Here is a 24,701-nt window from a genome sequence, read left to right as displayed (position 1 = left end):
CCAACCCCTATCACTACCCCAACCCCTATCACTACCCCAACCCCTATCACTGCCCCAACCCCTATCACTGCACCAACTCCTATACTATCCCAACCCCTATCACCACCCCAACCCCTATCACTACCCCAACCCCTATCACTACCCCAACCCCTATCACCACCCCAACCCCTATCACTACCCCAACCCCTATCACTACCCCAACCCCCATCACTACCCCAACCCCCCCTATCACTACCCCAACCCCTATCACCACCCCAACCCCTATCACTACCCCAACCCCGATCACTACCCCTATCACTACCCCAACCCCTATAACTACCCAACCCCTATCACTACCCCAAACCCTATCACTACCCCAACCCCTATCACCACCCCAACCACTATCACCACCCCAACCCTATCACTACCCCAACCCCTATCACTACCCCAACCCCTATCACCACCCCCCACTATCACCACCAACCCCTATCACCACCCCCACCCCTATCACTACCCCAACCACTATCACCACCCAACCACTATCACAACCCAACCCCTATCACTACCCAACCCCTATCACTACCCCAACCCCTATCACTACCCCAACCCCTATCACCACCCCAACCCCTATCACTACCCCAACCCCTATCACCACCCCAACCCCTATCACCACCCCAACCCCTATCACCACCACAACCCCTATCACTACCCCAACCCCTATCACTACCCCCCCCCTATCACCACCCCAACCCCTATCACTACCCCAACCCCTATCACCACCCCAACCCCTATCACCACCCCAACCCCTATCACTACCCCAACCCCTATCACCACCCCAACCCCTATCACTACCCCAACCCCTATCACTACCCCAACCCCTATCACTACCCCAACCCATATCACTACCCCAACCCCTATCACCACCCCAACCCCTATCACTACCACAACCACTATCACTACCCCAACCCCTATCACTACCCCAACCCCTATCACTACCCCAACCCATATCACTACCCCAACCCCTATCACCACCCCAACCCCTATCACTACCCAACCCCTATCACCACCCCAACCCCTATCACCACCCCAACCCCTATCACCACCCCAACCCCTATCACTACCCCACCCCAACCCCTATCACTACCCCAACCCCTATCACTATCCAACCCCTATCACTGCCCCAACCCCTATCACTGCACCAACTCCTATACTACCCAACCCCTATCACCGCCCCAACCCCTATCACTACCCCAACCCCTATCACTACCCCAACCCCTATCACTGCCCCAACCCCTATCACTACCCCAACCCCTATCACTACCCCAACCCCTATCACCACCCCAACCCCTATCACTACCCCCAACCCCTATCACTACCCCAACCCCCATCACTACCCCAACCCCTATCACTACCCCAACCCCTATCACCACCCCAACCCCTATCACTACCCCACCCCGATCACTACCCCTATCACTACCCCAACCCCTATAACTACCCCAACCCCTATCACTACCCCAACCCCTATCACTACCCCAACCCCTATCACTACCCCAACCCCTATCACTACCCCAAACCCTATCACTACCCCAACCCCTATCACCACCCCAACCACTATCACCACCCCCCACCCCATCACTACCCCAACCACTATCACCACCCCCAACCCCTATCACTACACCAACCACTATCACCACCCCAACCCTATCACAACCCCAACCCCTATCACTACCCAACCCCTATCACTACCCCAACCCCTATCACTACCCCAACCCCTATCACACCCCAACCCCTATCACTACCCCAACCCCTATCACCACCCCAACCCCTATCACCACCCCAACCCCTATCACCACCCCAACCCCTATCACTACCCCAACCCCATCACTACCCCAACCCCTATCACACCCCACCCCTATCACTACCCCAACCCCTATCACCACCCCAACCCCTATCACCACCCCAACCCCTATCACTACCCCAACCCCTATCACCACCCCAACCCCTATCACTACCCCAACCCCTATCACTACCCCAACCCCTATCACTACCCCAACCCATCACTACCCCAACCCCTATCACCCCCAACCCCTCACTACACTACCACAACCCCTATCACCACCCCAACCACTATCACCACCCCAACCCCTATCACCACCCCAACCCCTATCACTACCCCAACCACTATCACCACCCCAACCCTATCACACCCCAACCCTATCACTACCCAACCCCTATCACTACCCCAACCCCTATCACTACCCCAACCCCTATCACCACCCCACCCCTATCACTACCCCAACCCCTATCACCACCCAACCCCTATCACCACCCCACCCCTATCACCACCCAACCCCTATCACTACCCCAACCCCTATCACTACCCCAACCCCTATCACCACCCCAACCCCTATCACTACCCCAACCCCTATCACCACCCCAACCCCTATCACCACCCCAACCCCTATCACTACCCCAACCCCTATCACCACCCAACCCTATCACTACTACCCCAACCCCTATCACTACCCCAACCCCTATCACTACCCCAACCCTATCACTACCCCAACCCCTATCACCACCCCAACCCCTATCACTACCACAACCACTATCACTACCCCAACCCCTATCACTACCCCAACCCCTATCACTACCCCAACCCATATCACTACCCCAACCCTATCACCACCCCAACCCCTATCACTACCCCAACCCCTATCACCCACCCAACCCCTATCACCACCCCAACCCCTATCACCACCCCAACCCCTATCACTACCCCAACCCCTATCACTACCCCAACCCCTATCACTATCCAACCCCTATCACTGCCCCAACCCCTATCACTGCACCAACTCCTATTACTATCCCAACCCCTATCACCGCCCCAACCCTATCACTACCCCAACCCCTATCACTACCCCAACCCCTATCACTGCCCCAACCCCTATCACTACCCCAACCCTATCACTACCCCAACCCCTATCACCACCCCAACCCCTATCACTACCCCCAACCCCTATCACTACCCCAACCCCCATCACTACCCAACCCCTATCACTACCCCAACCCCTATCACCACCCCAACCCCTATCACTACCCCAACCCCGATCACTACCCCTATCACTACCCCAACCCCTATAACTACCCCAACCCCTATCACTACCCCCCCCTATCACTACCCCAACCCCTATCACTACCCCAACCCCTATCACTACCCCCCAAACCCTATCACTACCCCAACCCCTATCACCACCCCAACCACTAGCAACCACCCCAACCCCTATCACTACCCCAACCACTATCACCACCCCAACCCCATCACTACCACCAACCACTATCACCACCCCACCACTATCACAACCCCAACCCCTATCACTACCCAACCCCTATCACTACCCCAACCCTATACACTACACCCAACCCCTATCACCACCCCAACCCCTATCACTACCCCAACCCCTATCACCACCCCAACCCCTATCACCACCCCAACCCCTATCACCACCCCAACCCCTATCACTACCCCAACCCCTATCACTACCCAACCCCTATCACCACCCCAACCCCTATCACTACCCCAACCCCTATCACCACCCCAACCCCTATCACCACCCCAACCCCTATCACTACCCCAACCCCTATCACCACCCCAACCCCTATCACTACCCCAACCCCTATCACTACCCCAACCCCTATCACTACCCCAACCCATACTCCACTACCCCAACCCCCTATCACCACCCAACCCCTATCACTACCACAACCACTATCACTACCCCAACCCTATCACCACTCCAACCCCTATCACCACCCCAACCCCTATCACTACTCCAGCCCCTATCACTACTCCAGCCCCTATCACCTACCCCAACCCCTATCACTACTCCAGCCCCTATCACTACTCCAGCCCCTATCACTACCCCAACCCCTATTTATTTTGCACTCAAGGTGGAAGCCATACGCAGTGTGCCTATCCATTCATTCGCGAAGGGGGGTGGGGGGGGGGTCTTCATATGTAGGATAATTATACCGTACCTCGCGGAACTCATTCACAAATCCTGACTCGGAGGCCTTATCCATTCATTCACGGCGAGGTTCATTGAGAGAAGACTCCAGCCGCGGGCTCATTCACAATGCGGCTCATTGACTCAGACGCGGCCTTGGGCTTGCCGTGGGGGTCACGGACAAAGATCCCCCGTGTAGCCTTAACAGACTGTGGGGGCAAGTGCTGTTAACGAGTAGCACCTATGAAGGCCGGAACGGCACACGAGAGGGGGGGGGGTGGATGGCCAGCACCACGCCCGGCCGCCTTTGTTTCCCCAGTGGCGATGTGAACTCATCGTACCAGCTAATAATTTGAGGCTGAGTCGACGTAGAGGAGACCCAGAACCGCTTCAGAACATCATTCACCGGTGTTGGTCGTGAGCGGGAATCGAACTCAGTTTTCGCAGGTAGTCATAGTGCAGCGCGAGGCAAACCGCTGCACCACCGCTCCCTCCACCACCACCACCGCTCCCCTCTCCACCACCACCAACACCACCGCTCCCCTCTCCTCGACTCCACCACGACCGCCGTGGCTCTACGTGGCGCTGGCGGGGCCCAGGGGCGACCCCACGCGGCGAGACTTGGCAGCCGTGTCCGAGGCCCCCCTCGCACTCCAGAAGTCGTTTTTGTTCTCCACCAAGACACGCGAATGATCGGTATTTTGTGTTTATTGTCATTTTTTTTTGCAGTGAACCATTGCACCGTGACGTTACAGAGGGCGGGAGGTGAACGCGCGTTCGCCGTTTGTTGTAGAGGTTCGGAGCCAGCGGCCGCCCCGGTTATTACCGCGGGCGTACGAATCCATGCCGGTGACGCGAATCAGAGGGCCCGAATTGGGCAAAGGAGAAAACGACACCGCAAATGACTCAATTGGGATCACACGCGAAGACACAAACAGCAGCAATCGCCGCCCCCCTACTGACAGAACCATGGCCCAGGTCGCCCTACCGTACCTCGCAGCCCTTGTCTCGCATTATGTCCCCTGTATCACTTGATACAGCAATCGTGCTGTGACGGTTCCACCTGAAGACGGAAGCATGTGTTGCCTCCGAAACGTCGTGATTTTTATTTTATTTTTATTTTACTTTCATTAATTTTAATTTTTACCTACGTGACTTTACCGAAAAAAACCTAAGAATATGTCCCCTCTCGCCCACTGCGCTCTCAATATCCCTACGCCTCACTGTCCCCCCCCACCTCATTGCACACAATCCACCGTTCCCTGACTTGTCCCCTCGCACCGAGCGAACTTCCCCTCCACGTCAAGCAACGAGCACCCTACCTGTCCAGTTTCCGCGTCTCCCTGGCCCATCCTTCCCTCCTCCATCCAGTGGCGGATTACCCGGGGGCCGTCCATAAATGACGTCACGCGATTTTGGACGATTTTTGACCCCCCCCCCCCCCCTTCGTCACACGACGTCACAAAAAGTCAGAGCCCCCGTCAAATATGACGTCACAAAGCTCTGCCCCCCCCCCCCCAAAAAAATATAAAACATGATTCAAATCGCTTTAAACTATTGTCATTGTAGTGCGTATTTGAAAATGGCGCTGCACTCTGATGCTGTAGGAGTAAACATTTATTAAAAAGTCGATTTAATTAAGTAGAACGTGTTGTCTATCATTATTTAAAGTTGCGCATTTTGATGTGACGTCATATTTCTCAACCCCCCTCGTCACACATCGTCATAAATGTCTGACCCCCCCCCCCCTAGGTGCGTGACGTCATTTATGGACGGCCCCCGAGTAGCACAAGCAGCTACACATGTAGTAGCTACGGGCCCCGCACTTTCAAGTGCCCCCGCGCTAAATGCTTTCAAGCTATCAATTCCGGTTCAGTGATTCTGCACTTGCTCTATTACTATAGTACTATACCGCCTTCAACTTGTATGAACGACCGGGTGTTTAAGGTTAGAGATTTGTCGTATTATCTGGCTGTATAGCAAATGAAATAATGCAATTACTTTACTGTGCAAGTAAAAATGTGTTTTAATATTTTTTTTATATTTTTAATGCCCCTTTAACACATTCCTGCGGAGGGAGCTGGTAGGAACGTTGGGTTGCTCGGTCAATGGCCAGGGTCAACGGCGGCGTGGTGTATTCCGCAAATATGGCCGACTGTGAGGGCGGGCACAAGCCGGCGTGAGTAGGTTAAACGTTGAGTTTTATAAGGGCACCACGGGGTGACCAGCCCCTCCCCACCCAGCCTCACTCTCTCCACACAGCCCCTCCCCACCCCTCCCACCCACCCTCCCCTCTCCACCCAGCCCCTCCCCACGCAGCCCCACCCCCCACCCACCCTCCCCACCCAGCCCCTCCCCACCCTCCCCTCCCCAACCAGCCCCTCCCCACCCTCCACCTAGCCCCACCCCTCCCATTTTTGGATGCACGACGGACGGACGGACACAATAATCCCCTGTGGGCTGGTGTAACCAGGAGGTTCCTACCAGTATAGCATATGCTACAGGCCCTGCACTAGCTTAATCCGGCACTGCCCCCATCCCGAGGTACCCACCGTAATTCCCATAGCCACTAACCTCCCTCCCCATACCCCATCCCTATTCACCGTATCACCTTTAACTACCCTCATTGTACCACTCATAGCCCTTGTAATGCACTTTGGATAAAGGCGCTATATAAATAAAAAGATAAATGGAACCTCCTCTATCCTGGTCTCGTTAAACAACGTGAACTTGACCTTGCCCGTAACATCTGGCGCCTGTTCACGCAAGCCTGATGAGACCCCGCATGTGGAAACCGGTCCCAAGTTTTGCTTGCACTGCACTAATGCGGACTGAAATGGTGCACTCCCAAAGGCCGTCTTTAAAGGGGTAGGCACGCGAAGCAGATCTATTGTCTGCGTACTTATCCAGAAACTAAGGTTGTGAAACACGAACCGGTGTCAACAGGCAATCCATATTCTTAGGTTTTTTCGGTAAAGTCACGTAGGTAAAACATCAAAATTAATAAAAATAAAATAAAGATCACGACGTTTCGGAGGCAACACAAGTCTCCGTCATCAGGTGGGACCGTCACAGCCAGATTAGCTGCATCAAGTGAGGCAATGATTCAAGATGTAATCCCTTAAAAGCGAGTTGAGGGGGGAGGAGAGGGGGGGGGAGCTCATCAGAATGTGGTAGCCAATGAATGGAACGTATCGGGAGGGAGGGGGTGGGGCCAAAAGGGTGGGCGACGGCGTGGAAGCGATTGTGCGCAAGAGACAAACTGCTGCACACGCCAACGCATTGGACAGAGAGGGGGGAGGGGGAAGCCTGATACACATGATAGGCAATCCGTTTTCAGAACCGTTTATCGCCTCCAAAAGTCAGGAAATCGGCAATCGATTCCAGTGGAATTCTAGTGACGAACGCGAATGTACATTTTTTTTAACCTTGAATTCATTTGATTTCATTATGAGCTGTTACTTCGTTGACCCACAAAAATAAAAATAAATTCGTGACGAATCTGGGACCCCTTGAGCTGCTTGGGTCCCACCCAAGTTCGCCTTCCTTTTCCTGTGCCGAGCGCCGCCATTGAAGCCTGGGGCAGGGTTGCCACCTGTCCTGTATTTCCAGGGATTGTCTTCTTCTTGAGGGTAGGTCGCCGTTTATCCTGGAAAATCTGTCATAAGTTTTCGTGGGAAGTTATAACCACCCCCTACCTGGTGTGTTTTTTTTGTTGCTCAATAATCATGCGGCACTTGAAGAGCCAACGCCATCGGAGGGTAATTCTCCTCTCTTCTGGCATTGCCCGAGTCTCCTCTTTGCGCGCGATTGCTGGCAATGCGTTCAGGAGCGAGATGCCAATGTCTGGGTCTGCTGGCCAAGACGAGAGGGGCTTCGGGAGGCAAGGGTGAGCTCGCGTGGATTTTGCCGTCCCTCCTCTGGTGAAGGAGCGCAAGACCACAGTGGCGTATCGCAATACGGTCCCTCGCTTGTGGAAATTCCATTTTGGGAAGATGGGTTTGAGGAGTTTGGAGATGGACTGTGGAGAGACTGTGCAAGTGCGGGGACATATTGTGAAAATTAAAAAATAATCATGGCGATGGATGTGGATTTTTAAAGATTGATTCTGGAAAAAAAATACCACAGGGCAGAGCGCACGAGCCCGACGCCAGCTCGCACAGGAAGCCCCGAGCGATATTTCATCTCAACGCACCGCGCCACTTTGGCAGTGGGCTCTGCGCTGGGAGCGTAGATCTCTCCGCGGCCCGGACGCTGAAGAGGGACCTGGGGCGCAGTCCAAGTGAGCCCTGGCTGAATTTCACTGCCAGATATTTCAAGGGTCAGCATAACCCCCCCGACAGCCAAGCATCACGCGTCACAACGCACGCAGCCGGTTACTCCTTTTGGCTTCGGTTGCGCAGCCGTTGGGCGGCTTTTGAATTGTTCGCGTCGAGGTTGGCCGGCGGTGGCAGCGGACGGCTCCAGGAGCAGCCCGTTGAACGACGGGAGTTGAACAAACATCACCATACAAGGGCCACGGAGCTTGGGCGATTGCTGGTGCGGGTTCGGGCCTCTCTTCCCGCTTGTCCGCGGGCTTTACGCAAGAAATAAAAAATATCGATGGCGTTTTGCTCTGCGCCGCCCACGCATCACATGATATACGTGTGCCGTAAATATCTGTTGTTATAAGAAGAGCATCCGACATTCTGCCAGCGAATGATTGAAGCGGGCAGCGGTGTGCCCTGTGCGAGACAGACTTGCACAGAGACCACAGATTTACATAAAGAAACGCATCCACTTAAATACAAGAGGAAGTTTCATCAGCAATGTGTATGGAGGACGTTTACGAGGCAGTTGTTGGATCGGTGGATGTTTGCAGGATTAACAAGTAAACCCGTAAAAACAAAGTTTTTCACTATAAATCCTTTATATGCGTGGCATCGGGGCGGCTAAAGTCCTCTCGTCCTCTGGCTTGAGATGGCTTCCACCTATGGGTCAGATGATTGTCTGGCAGCATTAAACAATTGTTAATTAAATATTTATTTATTTTTCCCTAAACAGTGTAAAATTTGGGAAATTTTTTTTTCACGAAAAGGCATTGTCATGCACAACGAGTCTGTGTGCAAAATGTCAGCTCGATTGGATCACGGGAAGTGGGTTAAAAAACGACCAAAAGATTTGCACGGTCCTAAGCAAGCAAGTGAACTTAATATAAAGGATTTAAAAAGGTAAGGGTACAGCCCCGCAATTGCTCACTCATGCCACTGCTGGAGGCAGGTTCCTCCACGACAGCGACGGTATGTTGGCCTACTCTTCCACGTTGACCAGACGTGTTGGAAGGTGGGCCTCGCCACACGTTAACCCACCGCACGCGACCTGCCGATTCATCTGCGACAAACCCATTTACGCTGCTGGGCAGGGGACGGAGAAGCAGCGGATCGGCATCTCGGACGCTTGAGCCGAATGATCGTTTATCCAACGCCGGCTGCAACGAGGCCAGGCGTGGCTCACAACCCGAAGGTCACGACCTCAAATCAAATCTCGCACCACGAATGAGATGTGTCAGGCGAGATGCCCGCCAAGCACGGCGTGTACGCCATGGGGCGAAGTAAACTGCACAAACGAGGTAAGGAACAACATCGAGTGGCGGTGGGGGTGTGAACCTATCCCAGGAAACTTTTTTTATGTTACCAGGTACTACCAGGTAAGGCCCACTGAGCTATGTAGAGCTTTTCAGAAGAGACCTGGCTACACGAATTATAGCTCAACGAAGTGGATTATCACGTGGAAATGTATCGCAGCTAAATACTCTAAATGCGTGATGTTGATGTGTGTGAAGGGAAAAATCGGAGGACTCGGGAGAATAATCCACGCGATCATGGGGACAACATGCAAACTCCAAATATACAGCAGGGTTGGAACGGAACCCACGACCTCCTGGATACGAGGCGAGGTAGTTAACATCTCGCCACCGTGGCCCCCCAAAAATAACGACGATGCCTACACGGAGCCTTCTTGCTGTACACTCTTCAAGAGTTTCGGGACATTTTTAGTTGCAAGATGTATACTTGTGGTGTTATTATATCGCGGATATATCTCGAGTGCGATGCACTCCACACAGCGGATACTTTACTTTCTCAATCAGGAACGAGAGCGTTTGCGAGTTGCGTCTCTGTCGACGGGGGTGGGGGAAGAGTGGGTGTGACGCGCCGTGGCTGTGACGATGGAGATGCGGGAGGTCCCAGCGTAAACACAGAGGGGGCAATTGCCCCGCATTGACGATCCGCATTGGAACGAGCGTACAAAACATCAGCCACATTTATTAAAAACACCACTTTCATTTCAGCCCATTTCACCGCTGCGAAATTTTTAATTTATTTCTTTAAATTCCAATATAATATTTTTTTCCTTCACATCACCTTCCCTTGCCTTTAAACGCATATTATGCAGAGCACGAGATTGATTTCTGACAAGTAGTACGTTCGCACAGATTGATACGCAACAATAGTTTAACAGAGACAACAGACTTTGTACACGAGGGTTCCTCTAAGACATCACACGGCAGGCGAAGGCTGACACGACCCAGAATGTGCAAATAATCGGTCGGGACAACTCCGCTGGTCCCTTGAAACAGCATGCACGCCGTGCGGCACATGGTACCGCCGAATCACCGAGGCATTACACCGGGCACACGGCCATCCTGGCGCATCTACACTAGCACGGCACGCATAGGTACGCACGGCCACCACTTGCGGGATTTACAACCAACGCCTTGAAACCGTTTCGGAGCTAAATCATTTACGGAATTAAAATCGCCGCTGGTTGCCAAGTTGATAAGTCACACGAGCAGAACCATGGGCCAACATTGCCTCAACGTTGGCTCAACGTTCCGCGTTAACTGGGTAGCAAGAAGGGGGAGGAAGCATTCGCAGAGCCGACTGCACGTCCGGCGACGCCAGCGATTTCCACGCTCCCCCGGCGCTTTCTAAGCCCACACTACCGAGCATGGAGGGGGGGGGGTGGCGGCATCCACGCTCCGCTCCGCTGGCACGAACCGCAAAGGCGGCGACGGTTTTCTCAAGAGAGAGAGATGTGTCTGCCTGGCACTGCCCCCCGCACTGTTCGCCGATTGCTCCCCAGTAAACACGGGACATTGGGCCCAACGTCCCGTGTTTTCTGGGTCCCCCCTCCCGACCCTAGCCCCCCGCCTACTCCCGACCGCCACGGATTTTATTCGAGCTTCTTGTCTTTCTGCGCCGTCTTGCCCGTGTAGTGCTCCTTGTACTGCGAATCGGTGCCCAGCAGCCGGTCCCACCACGTGAAGGTGGAGGCATAGTTGCCCACGAAGTTCATGTGGTGGAAGTCGTGGAAGCGAGCGCCAGCGTAGAAGGGGATCATGTGCAGGGGGTTGAGCGGGATCTCGTAGCCGCTGCCACAGGGGATGGGAGAGCAAGCGACAGGCACCCACGGTTACAAGCACAGCAATAATAATAATCATGATACTACTCGCAGTGAGGAGTCGTGTTGATGGAGGAGCCGCCGCCCACCGCGACGCCCGTGGCGTGGCACTTCTCACGAGATAAGCGACTTGCATCGCATCGGAACACATTTAAACGAAACTATTGTTTATTTTACCAGGTACGGCCCACTCAGGTGTAGAGCTCTTTTCAGAAGCAAACCTGGCAATCACAAATGATAGCTCAACGAGGTGGCTTATCACGTGGAAATTTATAGCAGCCAAATACTCGAAACGCATGTGTCTTAAATGTGGGGGGAACAACCAGAGGACCCGGAGATAAATACACGCAACCACAGGGAGAATGTACAAACTCCAATATACAACAGGCATTAGGGTCTGGATCGAACCCACGGTCTCCTGCACACCCGGCAAGGTAGTTGACATCTCGCCACCGTGGTGCCCTGAAGATCACCCCCAGCTGCAGCTGGACCTGTGTGGCACGAGGCGACTCGGCACCTGGCCTGCAAACTGGGCATCAGTCTGGTAATAGGGGGGCGATGGCTGCTAGTGTATACGTGCACGTAATACCACGAGAGTTCTTTGCGTTTTTCCTTTCAAACGTGCTAAATTTGTACGTACGTAGAACTTCATTCGCACCATACGTAGCCAAAAGTGCTCATGGGGAGGTACGGATTTTGGAACCATGCACTGCGAAGCAGACGGTGCGTAAGTACTGTTTCGGAAAATGCACCCGCAGGATTAACTAGGGTGGCCACGGGGCTCGAAACGCACAACCAAGACGGGTATCCAGCAAAAGCAGCGGCAAAGTCGGCCAAGGAAAACCGAGACAAATTTGGCCGTGCGTTCTCCCCGCTTATTATTTTGGCAAAATAATCCACGGAGCCAGCTGGTGCTCGCTGCTGGCGAGCCCCCGCAGTAGCCTTGCGCAAGCTCGTGGAGCCCACGCCAGCTGGACCGAGAGCCAAGGTTCGTGGGGCAGGCCCCGACGCCCAGCACCCAGGCCGAACAACAATAATCACAACAGTAAAATATCTAGAGTTTCACTCTCGGTGAGAGAGTGAGGATGATTGAGAGCTGCGTGTGAAACCGCAGAGAATTGAGAAAGGCAGCCTCTCTAGAGCCGGCGCCAATGATTGCCCAAGCTCCGTGATTTTATATTGGTATATTACTTAGTGCTTTATACACGTGGTAGGAAACCGGAGTGCCCTGAGAAAACCCGCACGTCAGAAGTGAGGGGCAACACTCAATCCCTGTACAGATGGAACAGATTGTAATACACCTACTTGCTGTGCTGCCACCATACGGTGGACGATGGCGGCCTCGATATCCCGAGGTCTAGGCAGGGAAGTAATTACAAATCTGTGCGCGATCCACCAATTCTCACTGCCACCGCAGCGCTGCACGACAGGCCACGTTCAGCAGCAGCACCCAGCAATACCAGCACTCCCGATTCATTCATTCCCCGTGTGTCATCGCCCACGGCCCGCTCTCGGTGTGTGCGTGCTCACCGTAATTACTGCCAGTGTTTGTATTCTGCCACAAGCTGACATGAGCATATACATTCCTCAGAGTCCTGCAATTACCCCAGCCGAACGCGTGATCTGTTCTGTATGTGTCTTGTGTCTGTGTGTTGTATGTGTATGGTGTATGTTTTGTGTGTGTGTTGTATGTGTGCGTGTTGTGCATGTTGTGCATGTTTTGAGGTGTATGTGTGCGTTGTGTACGTGGTGTGTTGTGTGCATTGCGTTTTCCAGCTCTCCGAGTGAGCTTCACTCCCACATCATGTGACGCTGGGCCGGCCCGCAGCGCTTGGCCACGCAAAAGGAAAAACGAAACAAAAATTCCGAAGAGAGCGGAGAGCAAGCAAGCAGGCGGGCGTGCACAGCAGGGCGAGTTTATTTGTGCGCGCAAATGAAATTCACAAACGGCCGAGTCGGAGCCAAGCACTCGGGCACGGCCTGCGGATGCAGGTGTGCGTACGTCTGCGTTTACCGTCTGCGCGTGAATTTGTGCGTGCACGTGCTTAGGTCTACGCTGTACGTCTGCACGTACACGTGGGCCTCTCCGTGCGTACATCTGTGTGCGCGGTACGTCTGTGCGTAGCATCTGTGCGCGTGGGGTCTCGTGTGCGTGTGTGCGCGCCAAACCTGTGCACGTCAATGGTCTCCATGAGGCGGAACGTGACCCAGGCCCAGAGCAGCACCAGGTGGTTGCAGAAGATCATGATGCCGATGAAGAAGCCCATGCCCAGGATGACCGTCTCGGCCGGGTGAGCGTACTCCGCCTGCATCCCGAACGGGGACTGCACGGCCACACGCAGGGAGACACACACGCGCGGGGTTAGGGGTATGGTTAGGGATAGAGTCGGGTCAGCGATGCAGAGTTAGAGTTAGGAATGCAGGGTTAGGGGTATAGACACGGGGTTAAGCGCAGCGCCGCGTGGTAGTGATGTGGGGTCAGGGATGCGGGTAGGGTTAGTGATGGGGTCTTCTGATTCTCACCGAGGAAGGGACTGCTTGACTCGCGCCTGAAATTTGGCGATTTGGACGAGGGGGTTGGGAGATCACGTCAAGACTTGTGAAACAACAAAAGCCACTTGGGCTGTTAAGTGGCTGTAAACATTCAGTGCAGCAAGTGGGCTTGTGAACCCACTGAGTGTAAGTTATCCCCTCGCGTGGATTTTCTGTGGGCAACCCGATGCTCCTCCCACGTGGAATACCAACATTCCTTTAAAAGGAATTGGCCAAACCCCCCCCCCCCCCCCCCCCCCCCCCACAGCGCAGGACACCTCCTGAAATGTCGTCTTGAGACTCGGCGAGGTCTTTTCTGGGTTAAATTACATAACTCGCATTCCATTACAGGGTCTCGCGCGAAAAGAGACTCAAGCCCTTCACCCAGCAAAAGCCTCGGCAAGTCTCAACACCCTTATTCAGGAGGACTCCTGGCTACTTTGGGATGTCTGAACAATTCCCATTACCGCACCGGCCGTTGAAAATTCAGTTACGAAACAACAACAAAAAACCGTCCACCCAAACGATTTTACAGCAAACCACGCTGACGCAAGTAATTGCCCGATGGCCCTGACAAAACCTGCTCTGCTCAAGCGACGAACCTCGACCCGCCACCAGATAAGGTTTCTCAAGGTCGCGCCATAAACGAGGCCACGCTGGTGGCACTGCGCAGTGACCTAACCCTAAGCGCGTATCTATGTGACCACCTCTCTCAATCACTGCCGTGGCAATGACCCCACAAACTCATGCTCTCGCTCACTCTGCTGAGTCGCTGCGATTCGAATGACTTTGCTAGTTCGAGATGAAGGTGCAGCCCTGCAATTGCCCGCTTATGCCACGGCTGGCGGAAGGGCTACAACTTGTAGAGCGAGGTTGTAGGGGTGTAATTGGTCTGCTCTTCCATGCCGACCGAGCGTTTTGGAATAGGTGGGGTTACCCACATTTTACCCCAACGCACGCAATCTGCCGATCGATTTAACTGCAGTGAACCCATCTACACTGCTGCTGGGTGGACAGAGGCGGTGGTGGGAGGATTTTAGAAACCTGCCCGCCATTGTTTCAGCTACTGTGCCCAGAGAAGGAACAGAACCGCTGACCTCTGCATTTTAAGTCCAGTGTGCTGACCATCACGCAATGGCAGCACGCACACAGAGAGTACCAGACCAGACTGATATAAACACACAGAGCCTTGCTGCTCCCTAGTTAACTTCGACATTCTGGACCCACTGCAAAGGACTGCACTACGGCTCCCAACACCACACGCACAGCAAAAAACACACGCACACACAGGATGATACAAGGTTAACACACACAGCACGCCACACATACACTACAGACACACGAAGGACAAACATATCACTCAAACACAGTGGGCAAACACCGAGTTCTTGGATGGCGACCAAGCTCCGGAATTCCCGCGTTTATGCATTCCCCTCGCGCGAGGACTCATTCGCTTTCCCAGCAGCAGCAGCAGAAGCTGCCCAGTGTCGGCCCGCTAGACAACGCTCAGTGAACACGAGTGCAACTCAACATGCCCACACGTTTCACACACACCAAGAACAAAAGTCCCATATACAGCCTTTTCAAAGTTGCTGGGGCAAGTGCCGTTGAGCGAGCGCCTTTGAAGGCTGGCACGGCGCACGAGGGGGTGGGTGGTGTGGCCAGCACCACGCCTGGCCGCCGTCGTCTCCCCAGTGGCGATGTTTACACACCGCGTATCACGACGATTTGAGGCCAACGACGTTGGCAGTGAGCGGGAATCGAACGAGGGTCACCACGCCGGGTTTGTAGCGCGGTGCGCCAACCGCTACACTGGCACTCCCCACAAATACAAAGATCCCCCGTAAAGCCTTAACAGACTGTTGAGGAAAGTGCTGTCAGAAAGCACCTATGAAGGCCAGCACAGTACACGAGGGGGTAGGTGACTAGCACCACGCCCACACACACACACAAACACACGTAGTGCCAAGCAGGCTGGTAATACTCTTTGGTTCTTTCGGTAAAGTCACGTAGATAGAAAATTAATAGATAACTACGTTTCGATCACAACACAAGCAACCGCCATCAGGTGAGGAGACAAAGACAGCAGGAGAACCGCTGACGCTGTGTTTGTCTCACCTGACGACGGTTGCTTGTGGAGCGATCAAAACGTCGTGATCTATTAATTTTCTACCTACGTGACTTTACCGAAAGAACCAAACAGTATGGATTCCTGCAAGTCACGAAAGCTTCAAATCAAGATCAGGCTAGTAATGTCTGGGGTTTGGCCGTCTGTGCGTGGGGGGAGGGCGGGTGATGGGGGATAGGGCGGGGGGGTAGTCCTCACCTGGAACTGGTGGTGAACCTTGTGGATGTACTTGTAGATGCTCTTGTGGTGCAGTAGGCGGTGCAGGAAGTAGTGCCACGTGTCCTCCACCACGGCGCAGCCCAGGCACTGGGCAATCACCACGTACCTGCACAACCACACGCACATGGGCGGCAGGGTGGCACAGCGACATCACTCGTGCCTCACAGCAACAAGGGACCGAGTTCAGCTCTCGACTCGGGCACCCTTCTGCGTCGAGTTTGTATGTTCTCCCCTTTTTCTCCGGGTTCTCTGGTATCATATCATAGACTAAATGATCATGCAATGTAAACATCCCAATGCTTAAAACTTGACCCGCAAATTACTCAAAGGGGATTACACAGAGCAGTAACATCGGCACCTTGCTGGACCCCCTCCTTTGAGTTATGCCACGTAAACAATATCAACTCCTTTTCAGGAGGACCCTGACAAGTTTTTGCGGTTGGGCGAGAAGATTGCTACGCGTCTTTCAAACGAGTAAATTGCGGTGTCATTTTTTTTGCCCCCACAGAATTGGATCGTTACGCCAGTACACAGTGGCTAGATCTTGTGAATAATTTTAATGTTCACTGAAGTAGATGACACATAGTATTTAATTGTTAATACACCTTGCTGTAATAACCAGTGCGGCCTGCCAGGTCTCAACTGAAAACGTCCGCAACAAGCGGCAAACGCGCCACCACTGGGGCATGGCGCCGCCAAGGTTGTACATTGACAATTTATCGATTGGAGGCCTCGGTAAACCACAGGGGAGCGGGAAGGCAGCTAGAATGGGATGGCAACAATTGCCCAAGTTCTGTGGTCATATATTGTGATGTTTGGGAGAAAAAAAAACTCCATTAATCAGTGTTCATTCATTTTAATCATTGGTGCTGTGAAGTGCTTCGTAAGATAAATTTCTGCAGAAATAATAAACGATAATTACGATTTTTACTTTTAAGTTGACATTGAGGACTAGGTAAATTCGAGACATATCGTGACACGAAACACAGAAACGTGGATCTGAGAGTGCTGGGCAGTTCACACGGGATGCAAAGTACCGCCAACTCTACTTGGGTGCAACAGAAGTGGGCGATGAGCTACAAAGTTTCTCCTACGGGGTTGTGAGGGACAAGCAAAAACCGCTTTGTTCAGCAGAGTTGGCAAGGACATGCAGCCAAGGTGGTGACAAGAAGGATGGTCACTCTCTCAAGTCTGTCGAAGGACAGACGGACGGGAAAGTTATCTGAGAGCCATGACAATAGATGCGCTGGTAGCAGGGACAGAGGCGAGGCAGCGAAGCGATGACACGAGAGGCGCGAGAGGCAGACATTGCTGCAGCACAAAGCAGGGTTGACAGCTGCGATTCGGAGACGATTCGGCACTTAAGTACAAGTGTCCGAGATGGATGCAGGGTGTTTCGTAGATATCATTGGGGAACAAAAGGTAGTGCTGGGTGGGACACATGCAGGATGAGGGGAGGGCCGATTGCTGAGACAGCCATTGGAGCAGTCTCCCCTAGTCCGGAGACCACAGGGAAGCCATAAGAGAAAATGGTGGGAGACCGTTAGGGCAGATCTACGCGTCTCTGTGCGAGTCAATAGGTTCCTGTATGACCATGTAGGTTTCTATTTGAGTCTATATGGCAGAAGATGGTGGGAGACTCTTGGGGCAGTTCTTGGAGGTTGCTGCGATTCTACGGTACAGCAGCTGTGGGATTCTGGCGGAGGGGAGAGCGCGTTGGCAACGAGGTGTGGAGGCGTCATCGCTGGCTTTGGCCGACGTCTTGATTTTCATCTGGAGTTATTACCCTTTAAGGTGAAGCAGTGCCCCCTACCGGAACACTGCGTCCCTAACTCCCACAACAACCCCCGTGTTGAAAGAGCGAGAGGCGCGTGTGTGCAAGGCGCGACACGCACCAGCGCGGCATGGCGTCCCACTCGTAGGGGATGCTGAAGAACTCTGTGAAGTAGTAGGTCCCGCAGATCATCGGCAGCTGGATGAAGAAGTGGTTGAAGAGCAGCGTCTTGAAGCACTTCCACTGCTTCTCCATGGTCTCCGGTTTGTCCTGCGGGCGAGACGGCGCGTGTCACACCTCTCCGCACGGCCACGCTCGCTCAAATGAGACACATGCGTTTCCCCACCCCCCGCCCTCGGTAATGAACTCTGAACAATGATCACTGCTGCTGCTGCAGCCAGAGTATGTAAGTTGAACTTCTTAAACACCGTACGTAGCCAACCGAGCTCATCAGAGGTGCGTATCTCGGGGAGCACCCAGTTGCAGTCAAGGTTGATTAATGAGTTTAACACATAGCAGGCTTTCGCGACCAATATTATTCATAATCAACGTTTTTGGGTTTAGATCGCGTTATTTATACATGTGTCGTAACCCTCCACCACCTGACAAGGCCAATCAGTAAAAAGTGTCACGTTGACAAAAGACAAATAGTTCACTGCTTTAGCCCACCGGTGTGTTGAAGCGTGAAACCACAACATTTACAATTTGAGTAGCACGACGTTTCGCTGGTAATTGCATCCAGCATCATCGGGCAATTCGCCAGAATGGTGAGGCTCTGCTCTGGCTCCCGGTCTTATATAGAGCAGCAGCAGGGTGACGTCATCATTAACTCATCAGGTGCACCGATTTGAGGCGGAGGGGGGGTTATTGTGATTATGAAAGGTTGATTAATGATCCGGCACTCACCCAATTCACTCTGGTCACCTGCTCACCGGTAGTGAGTCACCTTCTATCGTTTAGACCAGGGGTCGGGAACCTTTTTGACTGGGAGAGCCATAAAAGCCAAATATTTCTAAATATATTTCATTGAGAGCCATATAGTATTTTTAACGTATGGTTTTGCTGATGGCCTTGTAGTCTGGTTCATACGTGGTGAGGTTGAGCTTCATGCAGGCGTGACCCGTGAAATTTATCTTCAAAACTAATTTCTGTTTACTTTAAAATGACACAATAGTATTATTAAGCAATATCACAAGTATTTTAAAATCAGTTCCAAACTGATTTTTTTATTATTAATTTTTTTTCAACTCAAAATTGTCTGGGAGCCATATGCCGTCACTGGAAGAGCCATATATGGCTCGCGAGCCATAGGTTCCCGACCGCTGGTTTAGACCACGGTTACCGTCCCCTTCAACTTGACTCGGCGATTCCTCCACTCATGTTGAGGACTGTCTACCAGGTGGTTTTGTCTCATCGACGAACTCGCCCAAACACCTACCCACCCACCACACTGGAGGTTACATCTCTTTTATTTTTGCTGGAAATCTAATATTATTCATCGTCACCAGTCAGGGTCTGGATGCAGGCCACCCCATGGCGTCTCCATCTCACGCAGAACTGAGATGTCACAACCCATCTCTTGCATAACACTCTATACTATATATGCTTGCACTATTTGACTGGCATTTCGATGAATTGTCACCGAATTCAGGAATCGATTACTTTCTATCATGGGTTTTTCCATCTACTTGTATTGTTTCATATTTGGTCTGGTTTGTACTTTTGCGCACACCATTTTTAAACACTCAAAAGTGGTTTCCTGCTCGAATGAACCTCTTCTGATTTACAACCATGAGCCAGCGGTGGACATTCCACGTTGCTATGGCAGGGGGCAAGTCTGTCCATTAGGACAACTTGAATTCCCTTCACACAAAGTGGGGCCCCCTATTTTATCGACCCCGGAGTTATGATGGGCCAAGTAAAACCCGAACATGAGCATATCAGCTGACACAATATTTACGTAAACCTTGCGAAATTATCAATGACCGCTTCACATGCCTAGTGATATTATCGCATGTGCCATTGGCGATTCGACTAATTTTAGAAAAACGAATTGAGGCGATTAATTGACAATTGTTAAAGTAATCAGATATTAAAAAACAATTAATCGATAATGTATGGACTTCTATCGCACCGTACGTAGTCAACTGTGCAAATCGGAGGTGCGGTTAAACATTTCATATACAGGTAGTCCCCGAGTTACGATGGTCCGACTTACGATATTTCGATCTTACGATGGCGATACGACAAAATTGTAAAATATTTAAAATTTCGTGCGGCAGGCAAACGCAGCAGCGCACGAGGTACGATACTGTACGTGAGGACGCTGCCAGGATGTACGCATCTCCCGCCTTGTGTGATGCAGACAGGATTGTTTCCTGAAAAAACTTTCTATTAAATCGCAGTTCATATAGGTAGGCTAAGAATTTACTTTTTTTTTACTTTACGTTTTACTGTGCAATACAGTATTGTAATTAATAAATACAGTATATAGTTCATACAGTACGGTACTATAAATTGCTCTGTTTTGCTAAATTATCACCATTCTTTAAGACTCCTGGGTAGGCTAGGCCATCTTCGACTTACGATATTTTTGACTTACGATGGGGTCGTCGTAACGCAACTCCATCGTAATGAGATGACTACCTGTACTGTGTGTGGCTGGTAGAGGTCACGTAAACCATACCTGCCAACCCATACACGGTTTACCCGTATTCTTGTACGGGGAAATTGAGTTCAGGTCAATACGACCGTACATCCGTTTCAATACGGGCAAAAAAAAATATCATGTTTGTCTATTTGTGTGTTTCTCCCTTGTGATGGGACTTTGTAGGATGAACGTTGATATTTATAATGACTAATGAGGTCTGAATTGGTCTGTAATAATGCAGGCACCGATAAGGGGTTGACAGGTATGAGATTGATGTTATCTCGAGTTTAAGAATACGAATATATGCAGCGACCTTAAAACTATACTCAATGGCAAGGCCACATTCTTACACGGGTGAAGCGGTGGCGCAGTGGTTATAGGGGCCGTCCATAAATGACATCACGCGATTTTAGACGATTTTTGACCCCCCCCCCCCCCATCGTCACACGGCTCACAAAAAGTCAACCCCCCCCCTCAAATATGACGTCACAAAGCTCTGCCCCCCCCCCCCCCCAAATCATATTTCCATTTTGAAAATAAAACATGCTTCAAATCGCTTTAAACTATTGTCATTGTGTAGTGCGTATTTAATGTGGCGCTGCACTCTGATGTTGTTGTAGGAGTGTTGTTATAACAATAAGTGTTGTTATAACAATTCTATATTCATTTAAAGTTGCGCATTTTGATGTGACGTCACATTTCTCAATCCCCACCCCCCCTCGTCACAAATGTATGGACCCCCCCTCCCCCCCAGGTGCGTGACGTCATTTATGGACGGCCCCTAAGAGCCTTTTAAGACCCCAGGGGGAGGGGGGGGTAATGAATTGGCAATGATATCTGGGTGAGATGCAATACGAGTCCAGACGTGAGGACCGCTAGGCTATCGTGCTGATCGATGATCCAGGAAATCGACCAATTTGCTGGCGGTTCAAATCCGCCAGCGTAATCAATCGCTTTACATCGATTTCGAATTCCCTCCCCATCGATCTTATATCCGTGCCGAATTTTAAAACACAACACGCTATGTTTAAATGTCCACAGCGCAACCCACGTGATTCACCTTGACATCGACTCTAATCAAGTTTAATGTTTTACCAGGTAAGGAGCCCCCCCCCCCCCCCACACTGAGCTATACATCGTTTTTTGTTGTTAAAGAAGCGACCTGTCCGTCACAAATGAAAGCTCCAAGAATTGGCTTCCCGTCATCGTGTGGACATTTAAAGCAGCCGAATTCTGCATGTGGTGGGTGGAAAAACGCGGTGGGATAGAGACATCGCAAACTCCAAATATACAGCAGCAGCAGGCGTCAGGGTTGAGATTGAACCCACGACCTCCTGTACACCAGGCGAGGTAGTCAACATCTCCTAGCCACCATGATGATGATGACAGAGAGACACGCAAACTCCAAATATACAACAGCAGGCGACAGGGTTGAGATTGAACCCACAACCTCCTGAACACCAGGCGAGGTAGTTAACATCTCCGAGCCACCGTGATGATGATGAAAGAGAAACACACAAACTCCAAATATACAGTAGACGGTCAGGGTCGGGATCGAACACACGACCTCCTGAACACCAGGCGAGGTAGTCAACATCTCCTCGCCAGTGGTGATGATGATGATGAGAGAGACACGCAAACTCCAAATATACAGCAGGTGTCAGGGTCGGGCTCGAACCCACGACCTCCTGTATACCAGGCGAGGTAGTTAACATCTCCTAGCCACCGTGATGATGAGAGACACACAGACTACAAATATACAGCAGCAGCAGGGTTGGTGATCAACCACGACCTCCTGAACACCAGGCGAGGTAGTCAACATCTCATAGCCACTGCGGCATGGGGTGGTGGTGGGGGGGGGGAGCAGAGAGAGAAACAGGTGCAGGAGAGGACCCGTTCATCTCACCGCCTGGATCTTGTACTTCTGCATGGCCGGGATGAACTGGAAGATGAAGCCGGGCAGGCAGAAGGAGAAGTAGACCAACTCATGGACCAGCAGGGACCCCCACGTAGCCACCTGGAACTTGGTGAAGCGCTCCAGCATGTGGCTCCAGAACATGCGCATGGGCGTCTGCAGAGGATTTTCTGGCAGCAGCGAATCCACGTACTGCACGGCCAGCGACGCGGACGCGATAATGCTGCTGTAGTTGTTGGCCTCCATTGCTTTCTTTGTTGTATTCCGGACGCTTCGATTGTCCGACGGTTTAATAACACCCTGAATCAGTAAAGTCCCCGGCCTCCCCCCCCCCTCCTTCGACGCTTCTGCCTGCGGTCAACGGCGGCTGATGCCAATGGACTACCCACCCCCAACCGCCCACCCGCGCCTTTTATAGCGAGTCGGGTTTCCCCAGGCCACGCCCATCGCGTGACGTCACGCAGGCTCACGCGAAGGCGAGCTCGGCGCTCATTGGCTGGCGCGGTCGTGCGACTCGCCTTGCAGGGCCGCGCGCTGCCCCCGCGGCCAATGGGATTGCGAGCGCGCGTGGTCACGTGGGCGTTGCTAACAGCCCGTCTCTCCCCCCCCCCCCGCGGGTTGTGAGGGAGGGGGTACCTTAGCAACCGGCTTCGTCAGCCATTAGTGGTTGCGTCACACTAAAATAAATAAACAATTGCAGGGACTCCTCTACTTACGAACGCGGTCGGTTCCAGAGGTTTGTTCGTAAATCGATTTGTTCGTAAATCCCAACTTTACTCCTTTCGATTCCAAATGTGTACGGCGTGTACACTAAACACGGGGAATGGATTTAAGAGTTGCATAATCTGCTGTAGATGTAGATTCCACTGGTTATTCACGTTCTGTAGATGTAGATGCCACTGGTTCTTCACGTTCTGTAGATGTAGATGCCACTGGTTCTCCACGTTCTGCAGATGTAGATGCCATTGGTTCTTCACGTTCTGCAGATGCCACTGGTTCTTCATGTTCTGCAGATGTAGATGCCACTGGTTCTTCACGTTCTGTAGATGCCACCTGGTTCTTCATGTTCTGCAGATGTAGATGCCACTGGTTCTTCATATTCTGTAGATGCCACTGGTTCTTCATGTTCTGTAGATGTAGATGACACTGGTTCTTCATGTTCTGTAGATGTAGATGCCACTGGTTCTTCATGTTCTGCAGATGTAGATGCCACTGGTTTTTTCATGATCTGTAGATGTAGATGCCACTGGTTATTCACGTTCTGTAGATGTAGATGCCACTGGTTCTTCATGTTCTGTAGATGGAGATGCCACTGGTTCTTCACGTTCTGCAGATGTAGATGCCACTGGTTCTTCATGCTCTGTAGATGTAGATGTTACTGGTTCTTCATGTTCTGTAGATGCATATGCCACTGGTTCTCCACGTTCTGCAGATGTAGATGCCACTGGTTCCTCATGTTCTGCAGATGTAGATGCCACTGGTTCTTCACGTTCTGTAGATGTAGATGCCACTGGTTCTCCACGTTCTGCAGATGTAGATGCCACTGGTTCTTCATGTTCTGCAGATGTAGATGCCACCACCGCCATCTATTGCGCGGCAGTTGAACTTATGAGTCTCGGTCCCGAACAGGCAACTGGACATACGGTCAGGTTTGTTCGTATCTCTAAAAATGTGTAAGTCAATTGTTTGTAAGTAGATGAGTCCCCGTACTTTTTTCACCCAGCAGCATTTATACATAGTATACAGTGTACAAGTCATATCAATTAATGCTGTAACCTATCAGTCATACATCACGTTACTTCAGTAATGCGGCTTCTGCGTTGGCTCAACCACAATACCACTGCGTTTTAAAATATATAATAGACGTTTTGGGCGAAGGCCCTTCATGCTACGAACGGATGTTGTCAGAAACGTCGAATGCGTTGACTTTCTTATTTAAAACAGTCATTTCAACACTATTACCTCCCAGTATTTCCACAGAGTAATATCCCTTAATTACCATGACCAACCGGTTCTACAATATGAATTAAATACTTATGGTGATTATCCAGCATAACTGC

At 51.8% G+C, this 24,701-nt stretch overlaps 1 protein-coding gene across 1 annotated transcript; it reads right to left on the bottom strand.

The window, feature by feature from the left end:
- Nucleotides 1-9,663: 9,663 nt before the first annotated feature.
- LOC133354379 (methylsterol monooxygenase 1-like) lies at nucleotides 9,664-23,015 on the bottom strand. The gene is made up of 5 exons (XM_061571178.1): nucleotides 22,633-23,015; nucleotides 18,198-18,346; nucleotides 16,282-16,408; nucleotides 13,593-13,747; nucleotides 9,664-11,394 (listed from the first exon to the last, which is right to left on the bottom strand). Exons 1-5 carry the CDS (start codon nucleotides 22,885-22,887, stop codon nucleotides 11,196-11,198), a joined length of 885 nt encoding a protein of 294 aa, XP_061427162.1. The 5' UTR covers nucleotides 22,888-23,015; the 3' UTR covers nucleotides 9,664-11,195.
- Nucleotides 23,016-24,701: the final 1,686 nt, after the last annotated feature.

Source organism: Lethenteron reissneri, chromosome 47 (genome assembly GCF_015708825.2).
Source record: "Lethenteron reissneri isolate LAM-NWPU_2019-01 chromosome 47, ASM1570882v1, whole genome shotgun sequence".
Taxonomy (NCBI): Eukaryota; Metazoa; Chordata; class Hyperoartia; order Petromyzontiformes; family Petromyzontidae; genus Lethenteron; species Lethenteron reissneri.
The sequence above is the reverse complement of the archived record's forward strand: the minus strand, read 5'-3'. Positions and strand labels throughout refer to the sequence as shown.

Bases quoted from the DNA above. Each gene is read 5' to 3' on its own strand.
- LOC133354379 (XM_061571178.1), bottom strand. From the start codon at position 22,887: ATGGAGGCCAACAACTACAGCAGCATTATCGCGTCCGCGTCGCTGGCC. The intron at 18,347-22,632 runs GTGAGATGAACG...TCTCGCCCGCAG, and splicing joins AGAAGTACAAGATCCAGGCG to GACAAACCGGAGACCATGGA. The intron at 16,409-18,197 runs GTGCGTGTCGCG...GTGGTTGTGCAG, and splicing joins TGGGACGCCATGCCGCGCTG to GTACGTGGTGATTGCCCAGT.